Source organism: Clytia hemisphaerica, unplaced genomic scaffold, assembly GCF_902728285.1.
Source record: "Clytia hemisphaerica strain Z4C2 unplaced genomic scaffold, Clytia hemisphaerica genome assembly, whole genome shotgun sequence".
Classification (NCBI taxonomy): Eukaryota; Metazoa; Cnidaria; class Hydrozoa; order Leptothecata; family Clytiidae; genus Clytia; species Clytia hemisphaerica.
The window spans coordinates 542,701-563,870 of NW_027104154.1; the positions used below are offsets into that span (position 1 = coordinate 542,701).

Consider the following 21,170-nt stretch of genomic DNA (forward strand, 5'->3'; position numbering starts at 1 on the left):
GGTTATATCGAGATTGGTATCTGTTTCCTTTCCAAGCAAAGGATGGAAGTGCTTAAACCATACATGACGCCTTTGCTTTGGCGTATCACCTTTGACGTTGATCACTGGAGAAGCTTTTTTGCTAGTAACTTCACGTAGGGCTTGCCATGAGGCTCCGTGTTGGTGCACATTGTGTAGCTTCTCTATTACTTGTACTTTATTCTTGACTACTTCGTTAAGAGTTTCGTTGAACAGTGTTTCCTCAACTCCGAAAAATACCTTTCCGGCATATACTAATAATGTATCCTGTAGGTTTCTGTTTTTTAAGATTTATCACTGTTGCGATTCCGTCTGGTTGCTGGTTTCTTCATTAATCAGCATTTTTTGAGCTCTTTAAAAAGTTATTTGCTGGTACGGCTACTAGAAATAAGATAGCCAGATGTAATCTTAAAAATCGATCTTAAGACTTACGCTTAATTTCCGTCATGTGTTAGAATAATTTTGATTGCTAAAACTATGCAATTTCTACATGGTTAAAATTCCGTCAATGTGAGGAATAATTAGGCATTCCATTACATTTTACTCCGCAGAATTGGATCCTAGGTTGAAATTTTGCTGGATCTTATTCTAACTAGATTTTCGTTTTGGACGTTGTAAACATATTGCTGGAATGTCTTAGTAAACGGCAAAAGATTTAAAAAAATGGTTTCAATTATTTGAAATACGTTTTTCCAGCATTCTCTCGTATACTACAGAAGTGTACATTTTCTTTACTAAAACGTGATTGCTGGTTTTATAGAAACGATTCTTTTCCAACAATTGCTGATTTTCTTTTTAAATTTTAGGTGCCGATTTAACTGGTTTTTCAATTTAAACTATGATGGCCGGCATTTCCTGGTGTATTTAGTGACAAGCATTTGCTGGTGTTTTTGAAAAAGTGTGTCGCCAGCATTTGCTGGTGTCTCTATAAGATTGTGTCGCCAGCATTTGCTAGTGTTTTCACAAAATTGTGTGGCCAGCATTTGCTGGTGTTTTTGAAAAAGTGTGTGGCCAGCATTTGCTGGTGTCTACGTTTTCCAAAAAGTATTTTGTTTCTTGATGGACGTTCTAATATTTGCAAAAGCCTAAAGCTCATAAAAAGCAAATCAAGCGTGTTCAATTTAAGCTTGCAAACAATAGGTCTTTTGTTAAGAAAATAGGTTTATACATGTTTTTTATCGTTTAGTCCAAATCCTATAAAAATTAAGAACATGGCCAGGTAGAAAGCAAGAAAATGGGACATTTTAATAAATTTAGACTTCTCTTTTCACAAAACTGGATATGTATGTTTTGACAAGATTTCAAATTTTCCAAAACAATGTTGGTTTAATCATGTTTAATTTGACCAGATGTCAAAGAGATGTTATAAGACGTTATTGATTTCAAAATCTAAAACTTTGATAAGAATATCTTAGGCTAAAATTTGCTGAAAATAAGCACATAGGCTAAGGCAGATTTTATAATAGAAAATAAGAAATACTGAGTATTCAGTGAAAGACCTGAGGAAGATCTATAAATAATGAACACAGTACTATCTTTTGTTTGTAAAACTAAGATATATTTCAGAAGATTTTATTACTTGATAAATTTGATAAAATAAACAATAATTACATATAGGCTTGCTATAAATCTTTAGCGGTGGGAAAAGGTATTTCAAGCTTTGGCAGGAGTTCGAAAAGCATGGCAAATCGTGTACAGGTTGTACAGAGTGGTGACAAAAATACGTTTTTACCATATGATTATAATGAAAAAGTATTCAAATGACAAAAACACGCACTGAATTTCTATCCACTTCTTTTTCTTCAATTATGAAAAAAATTGAACCAGTAATATATATTTTGCATTCTTGTTAGTTTGGACGATTTTAAGAAAGATATCGGAGTTTGCGAATTTGCAGTCTACCTTTTTTAAAACTGGGTGGAGCCGTGCTTGTAATAAAGATTAGTAATCTACCTAATAGGCTATTTCATAGTCAAAATGGAAAATGGTTGTCAGGAATAGTTGCCCTCTAGTAACGACTTCCGGTTAGCTTGACGCAAAAAAGTTTGACCAATAATAAGTTGTCATTAGTGCTCAGTGGTCCTTATTCCCCATTACGATTTGCGACCGTGAAATGGCCTATTTTAAAGGTTAAATTATACATCTAGCGGCATCTATTTCAATTCCTTGTATTTCTTACGTAAATATTCACGATGTGACTTGGTCAGGACGTCGTTGATTAGTGTAAACCCATATAGAATAACGCTTGCTTTTGCAATCCAGCCGTCCCACGGTATCATCTTGCGCCTTTTGTCGTTTGAATAGAGCATATGGGGAGCCCATTTCTTATTCCAGCTTCCCTTCCAATAATTTACTCTCACTTGATTTTCCTCAACTTCGATGATCTTCCCTAAGAAATCAAAAGGTTGATATTAATAGATGTAATATGTAGGTCGGTAATCAATTGAGTCACTTATCTAGCGGAGCCCAGTGAAAGAATACAAGTATTCTAAATATTTACCTATTGTAGGTTCTGTTTTGCTATCAATCAGCCATATTGCTACCATCTGTCCAGATTCCATTTTCAGCTCCGATACTATTTCCACTGCATTTCCCTTTTGCATGGCTTGCTTGTATGCTCCCGTGTATGCCTTAAAAGATTTAAGTCTGAAATAGAGTTTTGTCTGTAAAAATTGTTGTTTCGTATTACTTCGAATAAACATCCCTACACATGCCTCTTAAGAGGCAAATTATTTCTCCTCCTCAAAGTGTCGATATTATATCGGAAAATTATTATTCTTCGCAGTTGTATTATAAAGCTATAATTGATCATACACTTAAGTAAGATTAGTTTATGGGCTATAGTCCCGGCTGTTATGCGCAAATATGTAATTATTTTGCGCAGATATATAATTTCTGCGCAAATATGTAATTATTTTGCGCAACTATGTAATTTTGAGCTGCGCAGATATGTAATTAAATTTCTGCGCAGATATGTAAAACACAACCTTTTTGACTTAGTTATTTTTTGAAAAACTAACTAAATTTTAACATTAATTTTTCACATACAAGAAGTAATATATTGAACATTGTTCTTGGACTAAGGCAAACATTTGGCGATTGTTGTTTTTATTATAAGCATCAACTTTATAAGAACACAATTCATAACTCTTAAACCAATGATTATTAGCTTTCGGCGGTAGGTTTTTTCAAAGCAAATATAGCATTGTACTTAAGCTAGAAAGATTTATTTTTCTTATAAGCATTAACTTTATAAGAACACAATTCATAACTCTCAAACCAATAGATATTAGCTTTCGGTGATCGGTTCTTTCAAAGCAAACATAGGATAGTGCTTAAGCTAGAAAATTTTGTTTTTCTCATGAGCATCAACTTTATAAGAACACAATTCATAACTCCTAAACAATATTTGTTGGCTTTTGTTTGATAAATCAAATCTCTGAAAGCCTATTCCACTTAGAAAAAAAACCGTGTCCTTATAAAATTATAATAAACTAATGTTAGATTTAGCAAAATTCCCTATTTCTTTCGATAGAGCCATTGTGTCTTTGTGAATGCCAATTCCGCTTCAAGAAAATTAAATTTGTCTCCTTTTAGATGGCTTAAAGTCAAATATTTTGCCTTAGTTTAATTTGTAAGGGGAAAGTAAGAAAGACATGTAATTTTTTTAAATGTCATTAACAATCAGTGTCAAAATATTCCTGAATTATGTAACATTCTTCAGAATTTCAAGTTCGAGCGAGAATCACAACTTCGATAATCCCACTCTATTTCATTGGATAATTCAATCAAATTTAATGACTTTGCTCGTAGATCGAGCCATGAAAAGGAAAAGGGAGTTTTGTTATCATAAATTAGTCCATGTATTGGTAAAGACAACCAAGACAATTTTACTTTATCTCACTGTAATGTAAAGAAATGCAATTCATATCTACAAAATCAATAAAGTTTACAAAGGTGTGACTATCTCGAGTCGAGGTTCTATCGAAAATCTCATTTGTACTTTTCTATTAGGTTGTAAAAACTACCGTATTTCGTCGAATAAACGCCTTGGGCGTCTTTTTAATTTTAAGACTTTCAGGAAGGGTGTTAAAGAAAAGGGTGTTAATTAAAACTTTTAAAACCTCCCATTGAGGGAGTCTTTTTTCTCAGAGAAGGAGCGTGTATTCGTAGGAATACGGTAATTACTGAAAGGTAAATATTACTCTACCAAGAGTTATTTGATTCTCATAAAGTAGTTGCTTATAGGAAAAATTAATATGCTCATATTGTGTGTGCGCTGTCCCTTGTTTACTCTGTAAAAACTAATGACCGAAGGGTATATCACCGTCTATCAAGAGTTATTGATTTGATTCTTATAAAGTAGTTCCTTATAAAACAAATAATCAACATAAAAGGGGTTGCGGAACGACCGTTCCGTTTTCGCAAAGCGAAGAAATTTCGACACTAACAAATTATTTTTATAAGTCAAACTTTTATTGATAATGTTTTCCAACTCAACTCTTTCTTTTTTATAAGAATTTTATAAGAACAATACGAGGCTCAAAAATTAAATACGCCGGGTTTTGAGCAATTCAAAAACAATTTAAGGCTCAAAGTGCAAAAAAGGACAGCCAAACCTTTAAAAAAATTTACTGGTTCTTATAAAAAATAGTGCAAGTGACAAAAAAGAACACACATGTTTCTTGTGCAATGGCTGAATGACCAACAACAAAGATATTACATTAGGCTTTAGGCTGGTAATTTATCTGAATAAATTGAAAGACTTTTATCCCATCTTTTCGTGAGTTTTTGAAACAATTACTTAGCTCTCTATAAAACTTTTACAAAGACAAATTTATCAACAATTCAAAAATTATATTATACATTTCCCTTCAAAATTTAAAAGAAAATAGTGCGTAGTTTGAAAGATGATCTTGAGCTTTTCAGCCATTAGAACCTAGGTATACAATCTCTCAAAATGTGCTACCTCTTTATGATATCATTCACTTCAAATGTAGTATCAATTTTCCGAAAAGGAATCAGCAGCCTAGCAATAATTTCCAGTAACTTATCAAGACTAGTGAGATTTTTTGCGTGATGAAATTTTGTCTTTTTGTGAGTCTATTTTTGCGATATTGTGTGTTCGGCAAAAAGATGTTCCCAATGTTTCATTTATAAAATCAATCCAAACCAGTCCAAACTAATTTTTTCAAGAACCTTGCCTTGCAGAATAAAATTAAAAAACTTCTTCATATAAGTATATATATCTAAGTAATGCCATTACTTTTTATTAGGCGGTAATAATAACAAGCGTTATCTACAATCTCACGTCAAAGAGTTTATGAAAATATAAGTTGATTCGCCAGTAAAAAACACTTTTTTGTGAAAGATATCTTGTTTGAAAATATATTCGAGCTAGCATCAAAAGTAACATACAGGTACTTTTATCATTTAAGTTGTCTTTTGGGCTAAAGTCATCAATCATGCTTTTGTTATCACTTTATCGTACAAATATAAATCGGCATTATTCTAATTGATGATGATCAAGCTCCAATGTTAAACAAAAATCTCTCGAGAGTCAGCAAGCGACAATGGAGGAATCAACAATCAATCAAGCCAAATCAAAATGATTCCATTATCGAATAAATATCGAAGAAATCTTCAAAGACGAAAATAGCAACTAGTAATTATCATTTTGATTCTGCTTTCCAGTACAGTCTTCTCTTTTGTCTCGTAAACATTGCACGGAATAACATGGAACTGGCACAATTTATATTCAGCAGGATAGGACCATTTTATTATTCTCCATCAATCACAATCTGTTCATACAGTCATAATACTATGTATATTTTGGTTTTATGCTGCTTCTTTGTTGTGCACGTTCACCCACCAAAACTCTGAAACACTGCTGATTCAGCCAGTCGGCCGATCGGTAGTTAAAAGTCACCCATCACATCAATCAAGCTCCTTCACCTGAACCCTGAAGACAGAAGAGATGAAAATAATTATAGTTAGAGTAAAATGAAATAAACACACGACCCATATGAATAAAAATAAGCCTGTGGAAAGAAAACATGGCCATATGATATCCATGAAACACATGGCCGAGAAAAAAACATTTTGTTTTGTGAGATGAAATCCAATTTAATACAAAAAAGTCAACACAAAGAAAACGTACTAATGTAACATTCCAAAGGTAGTTGAAACTATAAAGGTGAAAAAAAATGAAGATTTACCTTTCAATGGGCCATAAATCAGTCCAAAAGTTAATGCATGCACCTCAAAAACCGAAGAGATTCGTTGGTTTTCAGGGCCATCTTTGTTGTTTTGAAAATGAAACGCAGAGAAAAGACTGGGCCCAGACATCTGGAAGAAGCGGGAAAAAAGCAAAGGAGATAAAGTTTTGGTACTATTACTATTATTTGTACAAAAGTTGCAATTTTCATAAAAGATCTTACATTATAATACTCAAAACATAGATTATATTCTATTAAAATAAGTAATTTATGAAACAAATACTTCAAATAGTGCTAAACTAATTTTAACCCCATCCAACACGAAGCAAAGTCGATATTTCGCCATCCCACCGGCTCATTTTCAGAAATTTTCGTACATATACAGATTTTTTACGCCACGCGCAGATCTAGAGAAAGGATGCTACACTCCCTATTCGGGCGCTTCGCGCCCTCAAAACGGTCGTTCCGCAAATATGATCATATTATGCGCCGTCCCTTATTTACTTTGTAAGAACTAATTACCGAAATGTATATGACCGTCTATCTAGAGTTATTGATTTAATTCTTATAAAGCTGATGCTTATAACAAAAATAGTCACATCTATTTAAGGCGCTATTCCATTTTTGCTTTGAAAGAAATTTATAGAGAATTCTCTTATAAAGATGATTCTTATAACAAAAATAATTACTTTCATTTTAGGCGCTAGTCCATGTTTCCTTTGAAAGAACCAATTACCGAAAGCTAAAACTTAGTGGTTGAAAAGTTATACCGGGTGCACCAAAAAAAAGTATACAACTTTGTCGAGATATTGTGAGCTTCAGGATTTAACTTTTTTGTTCATTCTTTTTTTATTGTATAGAGGATGCTCTAACTTGAATTTCGAAAACTATTTAAAAAAAACTGACTTTTTTTTAATGTCGAAATTTCAAAAAACCATCAAAAACAGCGAGCAAACTTTTCTCTTGACACTTACCTTGTTTACACATAAAAATACCAAAAAATGCAACTGTGTTCATCAAAACTCGTCACGGAATTTAAGAATATGGTAAAACAAGCTATTTCCATGTAAGATAATATTTTTGGAAAAGCTGAAATTTTTTTTTGGAAATCTCCAAGGTTTTGATGTTATGATATGTGAGAAAATTTTTGAAAAAAAAGATCACCATTTCTTGACTAGTTGTTCAAAGAACTTGGGTCTGCATTGAGTTTGATGGTGTTGGAAATGTTCATGACGTGCAAATAAGATGGGCAAACTGTTGGTCAAATATAAGATAAGAGAAAAAAGAATAAAAGAAACAATGAAGTTGTTTTTTTGTCATTTTGTCTTATTTATAGCGTGATTGCTGTTTTTAATGATTTTTTGAAATTTCGACATGGAAAAAAAGTTAGTTTTTTGGAAATAACTTTCGAACTGCTTTTTCAAATTTAATCTATAATAGCTCAAAATTCAAGTTAGAGCATCCTCTATACAATAAAAAAAGAATGAACAAAAAATTTAAATCCTGAAGCTCACAATATCTCGACAAACCTGTATACTTTTTTTTGGTGCACCCGGTAGATCATTTTCTTATAAAGATGATGCTTATAAGAAAAATAATTACTTTAATTTTAGGTGCTATTCCATGTTTCCTTTGAAAGAACCAATCACCAAAAGCTAAAACTTAGTAATTGAAAAGTTATAGAGAATTTTCTTATAAAGATGATGCTTATAAGAAAAATAATTACTTTAATTTTAGGCGTTATTCCATGTTTCCTTCGAAAGAACCAATCACCGAAAGCTAAAACTTAGTGGTTGAAAAGTTATAGAGAATTTTCTTATAACGATGATTCTTATAAGAAAAATAATTGCTTTCATTTAAGGCGCTATTCCATTTTTGCTTTGAAAGAACCAATCACCCAAAGCTAAAAATTGTTGTTATAAGATATTACTTCTTGTATTCGATAGGCATTACCTAAAATACCTTAAGTCGAAAAAAAGGTAACAGTAATGGTAAAAGCTATCAAGGGGGTACCATTGATTTTAAAAATCGTGTTTTACATATCTGCGCAAAAATTTAATTACATATCTGCGCAGCTCGAAATTACATAGTTGCGCAAAATAATTACATATTTGCGCAGAAATTACATATCTGCGCAAAATAATTACATATCTGCGCAGAAATTACATATCTGCGCACAACACACCGGCTATAGCAGGGGCTATGTCTAATTTCAAATGATTCTTTATTATAATTCAATACCTGTGGAGCTTCACCATGGTCCATATCGTATACTGTTCGAGCGACTTCGATTCCAGGCTCCTCGGTATTGACGGTGAAGTCCGTAGCCTGGGAATCCAAGCGTTAAACTTTTTTCACAGTCTAGTTTATGATATTTTTGCTGCTTGTTTAACGCTTGACGCAGGTAACTCGCCTACAGGGACATTTTTCCCTGCAATGCAGGTTCGGCCTGATTGGCCAGCTTTTGGCGTATTACTTAGCAGTACTTTCGCGTGCATTTTGATAATTTCGATGTGCAAGCAATTTATGGAAAAAGCTGACTCTGCAGAAAAAAGAAAAACAAATGAAAATGAAAACATATATTCATTTCGAAACAAAATGGCTGTTGGCTGGAAGTCTAAATACATGTGGCTGATGTTTTGATGTGGTTTTTAGTAGTTTTGAAAGTCTTTAGAGCTTGTGAAAGAGTTTTTATGGTAAGTTGATTATGTGCGTTTGCCTGGGTTTCCAAAGTTCAGCAAGTCTGTCAACAAGGGTTCACACACAGACTGTTTATAAGATTCTGTATCAGACTAATCTACCTGCACCAAGCTCTATAATTTTAGAACTTTGTGAGGTGAGGTATTTTTTGTTTTTTCTAAGATTATGAGCTTGGAGTCCCAGGCTATGAAGTCCGTTGGATTGGTCTTTTCCAGCAATTTCGGAAGCCCCCATTGAGTTTCACCTTGGTATTGGTACAACTCACTCTCGATATTTAACAAGTCACTCCACTCCTCTTTCAGTTCGACCTTGAAAAGACGAGATTCTCGGTAGTACTTTCCAATATCGTTCTTCAGGCGTGCAAAGTCTTGGCAATCTTTGTTAACTGGCAAAAGCTTTGGTGTGATTTGAAGGTTGATGTTTTCCTCCTATATGAACAGTAAAAAAAGAGTTTCATAAAATGGAGAATACTGGGATCTACAGTTATCTTATTTTTACTTCTATATGTCTCAGTCTCATGATCGCAAAAACACGGATAGGTAATGAACATTTCTTCTCAGAGGCAGTCTTTATGGCAAATCTTTCGAATTATATTTGCAGTCCACAAATCAAAATGTCTCACTTAGAATCTTTTTGCCGAACCTCAGTCCACACCTTTATTATAATGATACTGTAAGTCGATGCTTATATAACTTACATTTAAAATTTTTAGTGTCTCGTAAAGTGGCAACCATTCTTTGTCGTTGGCCCAGTTTTTGTATTTCATTGATGCCACACCGTTGGACTTTACGATCTTGAAACAGTGCGGGTACACAATATTGTGAAGGCCTTTCATCATTGGACCCAACCATTACCGAATATTGTACATGTACTCCATCAATGATATTTCAGGCATTGGCTTGTAGGTTTCCCTGATAACACGCATAAGATCTAAAATGAGATTACCGAACTATTATCTTCAAATATTTCCACCCCACACCGCAGCCTAAGCGAGTTTATGTATCTACCTTTTGTCCTGAAACAATTTTTGACACGCAAAATCGATTACGGAAAAAGCGCTGATTTACCGTAGTCCTCAGCCGAGAAAAATAAAAAACTAAACGTCGCCGCCATTGAAAATACGGGATACATAAACTCGCTATAGATTGTTTTCTGGTGAATCAGTGATAGGTATTGATTATCTGAGATAGAGTGCTAACTATTTGGAGGCTTAAAAATACACACACAAATATACATTATTCTGGCCCCATACCATTTGACTTACAAGATTTTCTTTGTTCTGACGGTACCAAAAGGATCGTTCGAGTTAAGGAGCCATTATTGAGACTACTACATTTCGTGCATACTGGTGATTTTTTTTATTGGAAAAGTATTTTAAAAACTACCAACGTCTAGGGTGATTGATCCCCACCACTCCCAAAATCAACGAAATCGAAATTATTTACTATTTACCCTGAGTAGGTTGCTTGGGTTGGTTGAAATCCGTGAAAAGAATTGATCAATGTCATCATGTGTATGTCTGAATGGTATTGAAAAAGAAAATGCTAGAAAAGGACAAGTTTTTAATTCTAGGGTGACTTTCGGCATCTTATTAGTATATCACCGAAGAGAATTTCTTTTCAGCTCACAATTCAATCATAAAGCCACTATATTCGCTCCAAAAATAACTAAATAAGAACCATTGTAGTCAGTTGTGGATTAGGCTAATAGCTAGTTGTCATTTCATGGGCAAATAATAATATATGAAATATTCTTACCCTTTCATCATGAAGTTCAACTTGATCTATAATTAAGACAAGATTTTAGTCAGTTAAGAACGCAAAACATATATTACAAATCCAAAAAAACATTTTTAATCGAAGAGAGGATAATTTTTAAAGATTGTCATAGAAAACGAAAAAAAAACCAATACACCATACCTTTTTGAAAACTTCAAGATGGACAAGAAGCGCAAGGAACGATACGACGTATTGGTTTTTACATTCACGGTAACAGTTGTCCATTTGGAGATAAAGTGTGTCCGGTAGACTAGTTCGTCTGCTCAATATCAGAACAAGAATGTTCAACGTCAAGTTCGAATCATGTGGCCACTGAAACAGGTCAAGCTTGCAAAATGGTTTCTGCCCATGGTCGAGTGCTCCAGTCAAGTGCGTTTTGAGTTTGAAGGCATCCGAGAATGCTTTGCTTAAGTTATTAAGCCTTGGTAGAAGCAGTTTTTGCTGATCCATGCCATCGATAATTACAGTCATATACTTCTCAGGACTGTTCTTTGCCTTTGCCCTCCCTATGTTTGTAATACTTCTCCCGTTGTTCGCTGTAATACAAATCTCTGTAATTGAAAATTTTTAATAGTAAAAATGCCCCTAGGAAATCGGGAAAAATATTTTTGGTATAACGCTAATGGTCTCGAGATTTTGAACACTTTAGTTTTCGATTTCACTTTATTCATGACGTATGGTGCTTATAAAAACCAAGGCTTCTCTTTGACCCAATTTTCTGGCATGCTTATTAAATTGATTAAAATTCTATTCTCTCTATCATCATCTAGAAGATTTGAAACACTTACTATTGAAGTTTGTTATGCAATTTGAAGACATTATCCAGATAAGACTTTGTTAGCTTGGTTTTTGCTTCCAGTCTCTCCTCCATTAAGATCGTGCAAGATTCACACTTCGCCATACGATCGCTCTGAAACGAATGGAAATGAAAGTGTCTTTAAAGAAGCCCTTGCATTACTTCGAACGTACAAAGTTGAGAACATAAACATTCGTAAATTGCCCATTAAAAATTTTCTGAAGCATAAATTTAGGAAATGGGTTAGCAAAAACGCAATATACTTATAATTCAAATAAAAAGCTTACTTTTGGGATGACCACATTGCTAAACTCCCTTTTCCACAGTTCACAAAACTTTGAGTAGTTAAATCCTTTGTCATCGCGTAACTTGAACTCTGCAGTCATAGCTCCGTGAAGTTTCAGTTTGGTTAAGTATGAAGGTAGATGAATTTGATTCCTCGTTGGCATTTTCTCACCATACATATCGACATAAATCCTCAGTCAAGCCCTCGTTACCCAAGTCTTCTTGGCGAATCTATTTTGCATTTTTAGGGGCCTTTCAAACGACTTCTCCTCTTTTTTGAAACTTTGCCACGCTTTGTAGAATAATGTATCATTGATTCCTAAAAGCTTTTTCCAATCACAAAAGCAAACCCAGTTTCCGAAAACCATATACCGTGCCGTCTTCACGTCTCTGAAAATAAATCGAAATGATTCCAGTTATATTTATTGCTTGAATCTGAGAATCAATTGAAATAACCAAAATTAATACTGATAAATCGAGGCGCAAGTAGAGAGTGGTGCTGGCAGAATGGATGATCAGTTACGAAATTATAAAAGAAGATAGATTCGAAAACAGTCGAAAGTCAATCTCCTTGAAAATGCAAACTTCCCCATCTTTTTAAACTGCCACATAAATTTAGTTCCATACAAGTTAATCTCGGAGAAATCAAATGACGTGGACGTGCGGCTTAATTATTGCATAAATCGCATAAATCGCATAAATCAAGCCTTCAAAGGCTGTCGTTTTGAGCGCAACAGGAGTTGAAACTTTGGTTTTTTATAAGAGCAAGTTAATTTGATTTTGGGCTGACCCTAAGGCTGTTTTGAAATTTGTTTTAAACAATAGAACTTTAGTACTGAAGGCCTAAATTTGAGGCAAAAGGCTTCTATGAAACTGTTCTTATAATATATTAGAAAAAGCGTTTAACACTCTTTGCTAGATATAATCACGTCTTTTTATTAATGTTTCCTTATTATTATATTCTGTTTGTATTATTAAACTACTTTAATGGGATAAATTTTCGCGGGGATTAATTTTCGCGGATTTCGCGGATTTGGGTGTCATCCGCGAAAATAAGTCCCATTGGAAATTTGAAAAAGGCCCATCTGCGAAATATTTCTAAACAAAACTCAAAATATGTCAAATAAATACTATTTGAATGGTTACTTGCATCAAAGAGGCGCAAATAATGTGTATTTGAACAACCAATATGCATGGTTTGACAGTAAAAGTAACAAAATCGAGAAAATAATGCCCCCCAATAGTGCCATCCGCGAAAATTAATCCCCGCGAAATTTAATCCCCGCGAAAATTTATCCCATTAAAGTAAACGAATAAGTTTAAAGGATCTTAAAAATACATTGAGCCGGAAACAGCAAAAGTAAGAAGAAAGAGTGGGAGGATCGTCCCCCCGAGAATAAAACCCCATAACAAAAACCATTAAAAAACAAGATTTTCAGCCTCTGTAAGGAGTCCAAAAATAACAGTTCTATTCCCTCAGTGTCAATTTTCTAACTTTGGTTTAAACGTACGAACCCAATCTCGCAAACTACCGACGGCTATCCATTCCCGCCATTCCTTTTTCTATCTCCACTTTTTATAATAGAAGATATATGTGTGCATGAGAGGGTAAAAACAGATCCTTACTTTGATCGTATTCCAACGAATGTTTCGAACTGTTTCACTATGTATTCTCCATTGTTTTTGTATGATAATCTTTGAAAATCATTGCGAGCGAAAAATCTATCCACAAGTTGCAGTTTTCCCAAGCAATCGTTTTCGCAAGATGACTCGAGATGAACAACATGATCCTCTGAAAAAAAAAAACAAGCAAAAGACTCATTGACTTGAAAGTGAATGTTTAAACTGTAGCATATGAGCTAAATAATCCATCCAAGGATTGGACAGGATAGAATAACACGAATAGTAAGAGTAAAAATAACCTGAAATCTATCAACAACCTGTTAATTTATGGCAAGTTCGAGAAAAAGGTAATTAAAAATCATTGGACCCAACCATTACCGAATATCGTACATGTACTCCATCAATGATATTTCAGGCATTGGCTTGTAGGTTTCCCTGATAACACGCATAAGATCCAAAATGAGATTACCGAACTATTATCTTCAAATATTTCCACCCCACACCGCAGCCTAAGCGAGTTTATGTATCTACCTTTTGTCCTGAAACAATTTCTTCTCACTACTAAAAGAGTAATAATTAAATGTCTCCTCAAAGTGTCGATATTATATCGGAAAATTATTATTCTTCGCAGTTGTATTATAAAGCTATAATTGATCATACACTTAAGTAAGATTAGTTTATGGGCTATAGTCCCGGCTGTTATGCGCAGATATGTAATTTCTGCGCAAATATGTAATTATTTTGCGCAGATATATAATTTCTGCGCAAATATGTAATTATTTTGCGCAACTATGTAATTTTCAGCTGCGCAGATATGTAATTAAATTTCTGCGCAGATATGTAAAACACAACCTTTTTGACTTAGTTATTTTTTGAAAAACTAACTAAATTTTAACATTAATTTTTCACATACAAGAAGTAATATCTTGAACATTATTCTTGGACTAAGGCAAACATTTGGCGATTGTTGTTTTTATTATAAGCATCAACTTTATAAGAACACAATTCATAACTCTTAAACCAATGATTATTAGCTTTCGGCGTTAGGTTTTTTCAAAGCAAATATAGCATTGTACTTAAGCTAGAAAATTTTGTTTTTCTCATGAGCATCAACTTTATAAGAACACAATTCATAACTCATAAACAATATTTGTTGGCTTTTGTTTGATAAATCAAATCTCTGAAAGCCTATTCCACTTAGAAAAAAAACCGTGTCCTTATAAAATTATAATAAACTAATGTTAGATTTAGCAAAATTCCCTATTTCTTTCGATAGAGCCATTGTGTCATTGTGAATGCCAATTCCGCTTCAAAAAAATTAAATTTGTCTCCTTTTAGATGGCTTAAAGTCAAATATTTTGCCTTAGTTTAATTTGTAAGGGGAAAGTAAGAAAGACGTGTAATTTTTTTAAATGTCATTAACAATCAGTGTCAAAATATTCCTGAATTATGTAACATTCTTCAGAATTTCCAATGATGAAAGGCCTTCACAATATTGTGATTTTTTGAAATTTCGACATGGAAAAAAAGTTAGTTTTTTGGAAATAACTTTCGAACTGCTTTTTCAAATTTAATGTATAATAGCTCAAAATTCAAGTTAGAGCATCCTCTATACAATAAAAAAAGAATGAACAAAAAATTTAAATCCTGAAGCTCACAATATCTCGACAAACCTGTATACTTTTTTTTGGTGCACCCGGTAGATCATTTTCTTATAAAGATGATGCTTATAAGAAAAATAATTACTTTAATTTTAGGTGCTATTCCATGTTTCCTTTGAAAGAACCAATCACCAAAAGCTAAAACTTAGTAATTGAAAAGTTATAGAGAATTTTCTTATAAAGATGATGCTTATAAGAAAAATAATTACTTTAATTTTAGGCGTTATTCCATGTTTCCTTCGAAAGAACCAATCACCGAAAGCTAAAACTTAGTGGTTGAAAAGTTATAGAGAATTTTCTTATAACGATGATTCTTATAAGAAAAATAATTGCTTTCATTTAAGGCGCTATTCCATTTTTGCTTTGAAAGAACCAATCACCCAAAGCTAAAAATTGTTGTTATAAGATATTACTTCTTGTATTCGATAGGAATTACCTAAAATACCTTAAGTCGAAAAAAAGGTAACAGTAATGGTAAAAGCTATCAAGGGGGTACCATTGATTTTAAAAATCGTGTTTTACATATCTGCGCAAAAATTTAATTACATATCTGCGCAGCTCGAAATTACGTAGTTGCGCAAAATAATTACATATTTGCGCAGAAATTACATATCTGCGCAAAATAATTACATATCTGCGCAGAAATTACATATCTGCGCACAACACCGGCTATAGCAGGGGCTATGTCTAATTTCAAATGATTCTTTATTATAATTCAATACCTGTGGAGCTTCACCATGGTCCATATCGTATACTGTTCGAGCGACTTCGATTCCAGGCTCCTCGGTATTGACGGTGAAGTCCGTAGCCTGGGAATCCAAGCGTTAAACTTTTTTCACAGTCTAGTTTATGATATTTTTGCTGCTTGTTTAACGCTTGACGCAGGTAACTCGCCTACAGGGACATTTTTCCCTGCAATGCAGGTTCGGCCTGATTGGCCAGCTTTTGGCGTATTACTTAGCAGTACTTTCGCGTGCATTTTGATAATTTCGATGTGCAAGCAATTTATGGAAAAAGCTGACTCTGCAGAAAAAAGAAAAACAAATGAAAATGAAAACATATATTCATTTCGAAACAAAATGGCTGTTGGCTGGAAGTCTAAATACATGTGGCTGATGTTTTGATGTGGTTTTTATTAGTTTTGAAAATCTTTAGAGCTTATGAAAGAGTTTTTATGGTAAGTTGATTATGTGCGTTTGCCTGGGTTTCCAAAGTTCAGCAAGTCTGTCAACAAGGGTTCACACACAGACTGTTTATAACATTCTGTATCAGACTAATCTACCTGCACCAAGCTCTATAATTTTAGAACTTTGTGAGGTGAGGTATTTTTTGTTTTTTTCTAAGATTATGAGCTTGGATTCCCACGCTATGAAGTCCGTTGAATTGGTCTTTTCCAGCAATTTCGGAAGCCCCCATTGAGTTTCACCTTGGTATTGGTACAACTCACTCTCGATATTCAACAAGTCACTCCACTCCTCTTTCAGTTCGACCTTGAAAAGACGAGATTCTCGGTAGTACTTTCCAATATCGTTCTTCAGGCGTGCAAAGTCTTGGCAATCTTTGTTAACTGGCAAAAGCTTTGGTGTGATTTGAAGGTTGATGTTTTCCTCCTATATGAACGGTAAAAAAAGAGTTTCATAAAATGGAGAATACTGGGATCTACAGTTATCTTATTTTTACCTCTATATGTCTCAGTCTCATGATCGCAAAAACACGGATAGGTAATGAACATTTCTTCTCAGAGGCAGTCTTTATGGCAAATCTTTCGAATTATATTTGCAGTCCGCAAATCAAAATGTCTCACTTAGAATCTTTTTGCCGAACCTCAGTCCACACCTTTATTATAATGTTACTGTAAGTCGATGCTTATATAACTTACATTTAAAAATTTTAGTGTCTCGTAAAGTGGCAACCATTCTTTGTCGTTGGCCCAGTTTTTGTATTTCATTGATGCCACACCGTTGGACTTTACGATCTTGAAACAGTGCGGGTACACAATATTGTGAAGGCCTTTCATCATTGGACCCAACCAACCGAATATCATACATGTACTCCATCAATGATATTTCAGGCATTGGCTTGTAGGTTTCCCTGATAACACGCATAAGATCTAAAATGAGATTACCGAACTATTATCTTCAAATATTTCCACCCCACACCGCAGCCTAAGCGAGTTTATGTATCTACCTTTTGTAATGAAACAATTTTTGACACGCAAAATCGATTACGGAAAAAGCGCTGATTTACCGTAGTCCTCAGCCGAGAAAAATAAAAAACTAACCGTCGCCGCCATTGAAAATACGGGATACATAAACTCGCTATAGATTGTTTTCTGGTGAATCAGTGATAGGTATTGATTATCTGAGATAGAGTGCTAACTATTTGGAGGCTTAAAAAATACACACACAAATATACATTATTCTGGCCCCGTACCATTTGACTTACAAGATTTTCTTTGTTCTGACGGTACCAAAAGGATCGTTTGAGTTAAGGAGCCATTATTGAGACTACTACATTTCGTGCATACTGGTGATTTTTTTTATTGGAAAAGTATTTTAAAAACTACCAACGTCTAGGGTGATTGATCCCCACCACTCCCAAAATCAACGAAATCGAAATTATTTACTATTTACCCTGAGTAGGTTGCTTGGGTTGGTTGAAATCCGTGAAAAGAATTGATCAATGTCATCATGTGTATGTCTGAATGGTATTGAAAAAGAAAATGCTAGAAAAGGACAAGTTTTTAATTCTAGGGTGACTTTCGGCATCTTATTAGTATATCACCGAAGAGAATTTCTTTTCAGCTCACAATTCAATCATAAAGCCACTATATTCGCTCCAAAAATAACTAAATAAGAACCATTGTAGTCAGTTGTGGATTAGGCTAATAGCTAGTTGTCATTTCATGGGCAAATAATAATATATGAAATATTTTTACCCTTTCATCATGAAGTTCAACTTGATCTATAATTAAGACAAGATTTTAGTCAGTTAAGAACGCAAAACATATATTACAAATCCAAAAAAACATTTTTAATCGAAGAGAGGATAATTTTTAAAGATTGTCATAGAAAACGAAAAAAAAAACCAATACACCATACCTTTTTGAAAACTTCAAGATGGACAAGAAGCGCAAGGAACGATACGACGTATTGGTTTTTACATTCACGGTAACAGTTGTCCATTTGGAGATAAAGTGTGTCCGGTAGACTAGTTCGTCTGCTCAATATCAGAACAAGAATGTTCAACGTCAAGTTCGAATCATGTGGCCACTGAAACAGGTCAAGCTTGCAAAATGGTTTCTGCCCATGGTCGAGTGCTCCAGTCAAGTGCGTTTTGAGTTTGAAGGCATCCGAGAATGCTTTGCTTAAGTTATTAAGCCTTGGTAGAAGCAGTTTTTGCTGATCCATGCCATCGATAATTACAGTCATATACTTCTCAGGACTGTTCTTCGCCTTTGCCCTATGTTTGTAATACTTCTCCCGTTGTTCGCTGTAATACAAATCTCTGTAATTGAAAATTTTTAATAGTAAAAATGCCCCTAGGAAATCGGGAAAAATATTTTTGGTATAACGCTAATGGTCTCGAGATTTTGAACACTTTAGTTTTCGATTTCACTTTATTCATGACGTATGGTGCTTATAAAAACCAAGGCTTCTCTTTGACCCAATTTTCTGGCATGCTTATTAAATTGATTAAAATTCTATTCTCTCTATCATCATCTAGAAGATTTGAAACACTTACTATTGAAGTTTGTTATGCAATTTGAAGACATTATCCAGATAAGACTTTGTTAGCTTGGTTTTTGCTTCCAGTCTCTCCTCCATTAAGATCGTGCAAGATTCACACTTCGCCATACGATCGCTCTGAAACGAATGGAAATGAAAGTGTCTTCAAAGAAGCCCTTGCATTACTTCGAACGTACAAAGTTGAGAACATAAACATTCGTAAATTGTCCATTAAAAATTTTCTGAAGCATAAATTTAGGAAATGGGTTAGCAAAAACGCAATATACTTATAATTCAAATAAAAAGCTTACTTTTGGGATGACCACATTGCTAAACTCCCTTTTCCACAGTTCACAAAACTTTGAGTAGTTAAATCCTTTGTCATCGCGTAACTTGAACTCTGCAGTCATCGCGTAACTTGAACTCTGCAGTCATAGCTCCGTGAAGTTTCAGTTTGGTTAAGTATGAAGGTAGATGAATTTGATTCCTCGTTGGCATTTTCTCACCATACATATCGACATAAATCCTCAGTCAAGCCCTCGTTACCCAAGTCTTCTTGGCGAATCTATTTTGCATTTTTAGGGGCCTTTCAAACGACTTCTCCTCTTTTTTGAACTTTGCCACGCTTTGTAGAATAATGTATCATTGATTCCTAAAAGCTTTTTCCAATCACAAAAGCAAACCCAGTTTCCGAAAACCATATACCGTGCCGTCTTCACGTCTCTGAAAATAAATCGAAATGATTCCAGTTATATTTATTGCTTGAATCTGAGAATCAATTGAAATAACCAAAATTAATACTGATAAATCGAGGCGCAAGTAGAGAGTGGTGCTGGCAGAATGGATGATCATTTACGAAATTATAAAAGAAGATAGATTCGAAAACAGTCGAAAGTCAATCTCCTTGAAAATGCAAACTTCCCCATCTTTTTAAACTGCCACCTAAATTTAGTTCCATACAAGTTAATCTCGGAGAAATCAAATGACGTGGACGTGCGGCTTAATTATTGCATAAATCGCATAAATCGCATAAATCAAGCCTTCAAAGGCTGTCGTTTTGAGCGCAACAGGAGTTGAAACTTTGTTTTTTTATAAGAGCAAGTTAATTTGATTTTGGGCTGACCCTAAGGCTGTTTTGAAATTTGTTTTAAAACAATAGAACTTTAGTACTGAAGGCCTAAATTTGAGGCAAAAGGCTTCTATGAAACTGTTCTTATAATATATTAGAAAAAGCGTTTAACACTCTTTGCTAGATATAATCACGTCTTTTTATTAATGTTTCCTTATTATTATATTCTGTTTGTATTATTAAACTACTTTAATGGGATAAATTTTCGCGGGGATTAATTTTCGCGGATTTCGCGGATTTGGGTGTCATCCGCGAAAATAAGTCCCATTGGAAATTTGAAAAAGGCCCATCCGCGAAATATTTCTAAACAAAACTCAAAATATGTCAAATAAATACTATTTGAATGGTTACTTGCATCAAAGAGGCGCAAATAATGTGTATTTGAACAACCAATATGCATGATTTGACAGTAAAAGTCACAAAATCGAGAAAATAATGCCCCCCATTAGTGCCATCCGTGAAAATTAATCCCCGCGAAATCTTAAAATTTCGCGGATGAGCTCAACCACGAAATTTAATCCCCGCGAAAATTTATCCCATTAAAGTAAACGAATAAGTTTAAAGGATCTTAAAAATACATTGAGCCGGAAACAGCAAAAGTAAGAAGAAAGAGTGGGAGGATCGTCCCCCCCCCCCAAGAATAAAACCCCATAACAAAAACCATTAAAAAACAACATTTTCAGCCTCTGTAAGGAGTCCAAAAATAACAGTTCTATTCCCTCAGTGTCAATTTTCTAACTTTGGTTTAAACGTACGAACCCAATCTCGCAAACTACCGACGGCTATCCATTCCCGCCATTCCTTTTTCTATCTCCACTTTTTATAATAGAAGATATATGTGTGCATGAGAGGGTAAAAACAGATCCTTACTTTGATCGTATTCCAACGAATGTTTCGAACTGTTTCACTATGTATTCTCCATTGTTTTTGTATGATAATCTTTGAAAATCATTGCGAGCGAAAAATCTATCCACAAGTTGCAGTTTTCCCAAGCAATCGTTTTTGCAAGATGACTCGAGATAAACAACATGATCCTCTGAAAAAAAAAACAAGCAAAAGACTCATTGACTTGAAAGTGAATGTTTAAACTGTAGCGTATGAGCTAAATAATCCATCCAAGGATTGGACAGGATAGAATAACACGAATAGTAAGAGTAAAAATAACCTGAAATCTATCAACAACCTGTTAATTTATGGCAAGTTCGAGAAAAAGGTAATTAAAATTTTCTTCTCA

At 34.1% G+C, this 21,170-nt stretch overlaps 3 protein-coding genes across 3 annotated transcripts in view; all 3 read right to left on the minus strand.

Annotated features, from left to right (window-relative positions):
* The window catches only part of LOC136814105 (E3 ubiquitin-protein ligase RMND5A-like), a 185,532-nt gene that overhangs the window by 118,648 nt on the left and 45,714 nt on the right, over window positions 1-21,170 (minus strand). The window lies entirely within an intron of this gene.
* LOC136814109 (uncharacterized) lies at window positions 1,864-11,197 on the minus strand. The gene is made up of 7 exons (XM_067070615.1): window positions 10,856-11,197; window positions 10,694-10,719; window positions 10,389-10,455; window positions 9,634-9,866; window positions 8,478-9,364; window positions 2,519-2,648; window positions 1,864-2,407 (listed from the first exon to the last, which is right to left on the minus strand). Exons 1-4 carry the CDS (start codon window positions 11,183-11,185, stop codon window positions 9,813-9,815), a joined length of 477 nt encoding a protein of 158 aa, XP_066926716.1. The 5' UTR covers window positions 11,186-11,197; the 3' UTR covers window positions 1,864-2,407; window positions 2,519-2,648; window positions 8,478-9,364; window positions 9,634-9,812.
* Window positions 17,124-19,217, minus strand: LOC136814044 (uncharacterized). Its single transcript, XM_067070549.1, has 6 exons — window positions 19,119-19,217; window positions 18,824-18,945; window positions 18,181-18,571; window positions 18,018-18,043; window positions 17,713-17,779; window positions 17,124-17,189 (listed from the first exon to the last, which is right to left on the minus strand). The coding sequence occupies exons 1-6, from the start codon at window positions 19,215-19,217 to the stop codon at window positions 17,136-17,138; spliced, it is 759 nt and encodes a 252-aa protein (XP_066926650.1). The 3' UTR covers window positions 17,124-17,135.

What these genes read in the sequence shown, in the direction of transcription:
- LOC136814109 (XM_067070615.1), bottom strand. Translation starts at nt 11,185, where the DNA reads ATGACTGTAATTATCGATGGCATGGATCAGCAAAAACTGCTTCTACCA. An exon ending in ATCTTGAAGTTTTCAAAAAG is followed by an intron (nt 10,720 to 10,855) that starts GTATGGTGTATT and finishes TCTTAATTATAG; the next exon opens with ATCAAGTTGAACTTCATGAT. An exon ending in TTGAACTTCATGATGAAAGG is followed by an intron (nt 10,456 to 10,693) that starts GTAAGAATATTT and finishes AATACCATTCAG; the next exon opens with ACATACACATGATGACATTG.
- LOC136814044 (XM_067070549.1), bottom strand. Translation starts at nt 19,217, where the DNA reads ATGACTGCAGAGTTCAAGTTACGCGATGACAAAGGATTTAACTACTCA. An exon ending in TTGCATAACAAACTTCAATA is followed by an intron (nt 18,572 to 18,823) that starts GTAAGTGTTTCA and finishes TTTGTATTACAG; the next exon opens with CGAACAACGGGAGAAGTATT. An exon ending in ACCCAAGCAACCTACTCAGG is followed by an intron (nt 17,190 to 17,712) that starts GTAAATAGTAAA and finishes ATCTCATTTTAG; the next exon opens with ATCTTATGCGTGTTATCAGG.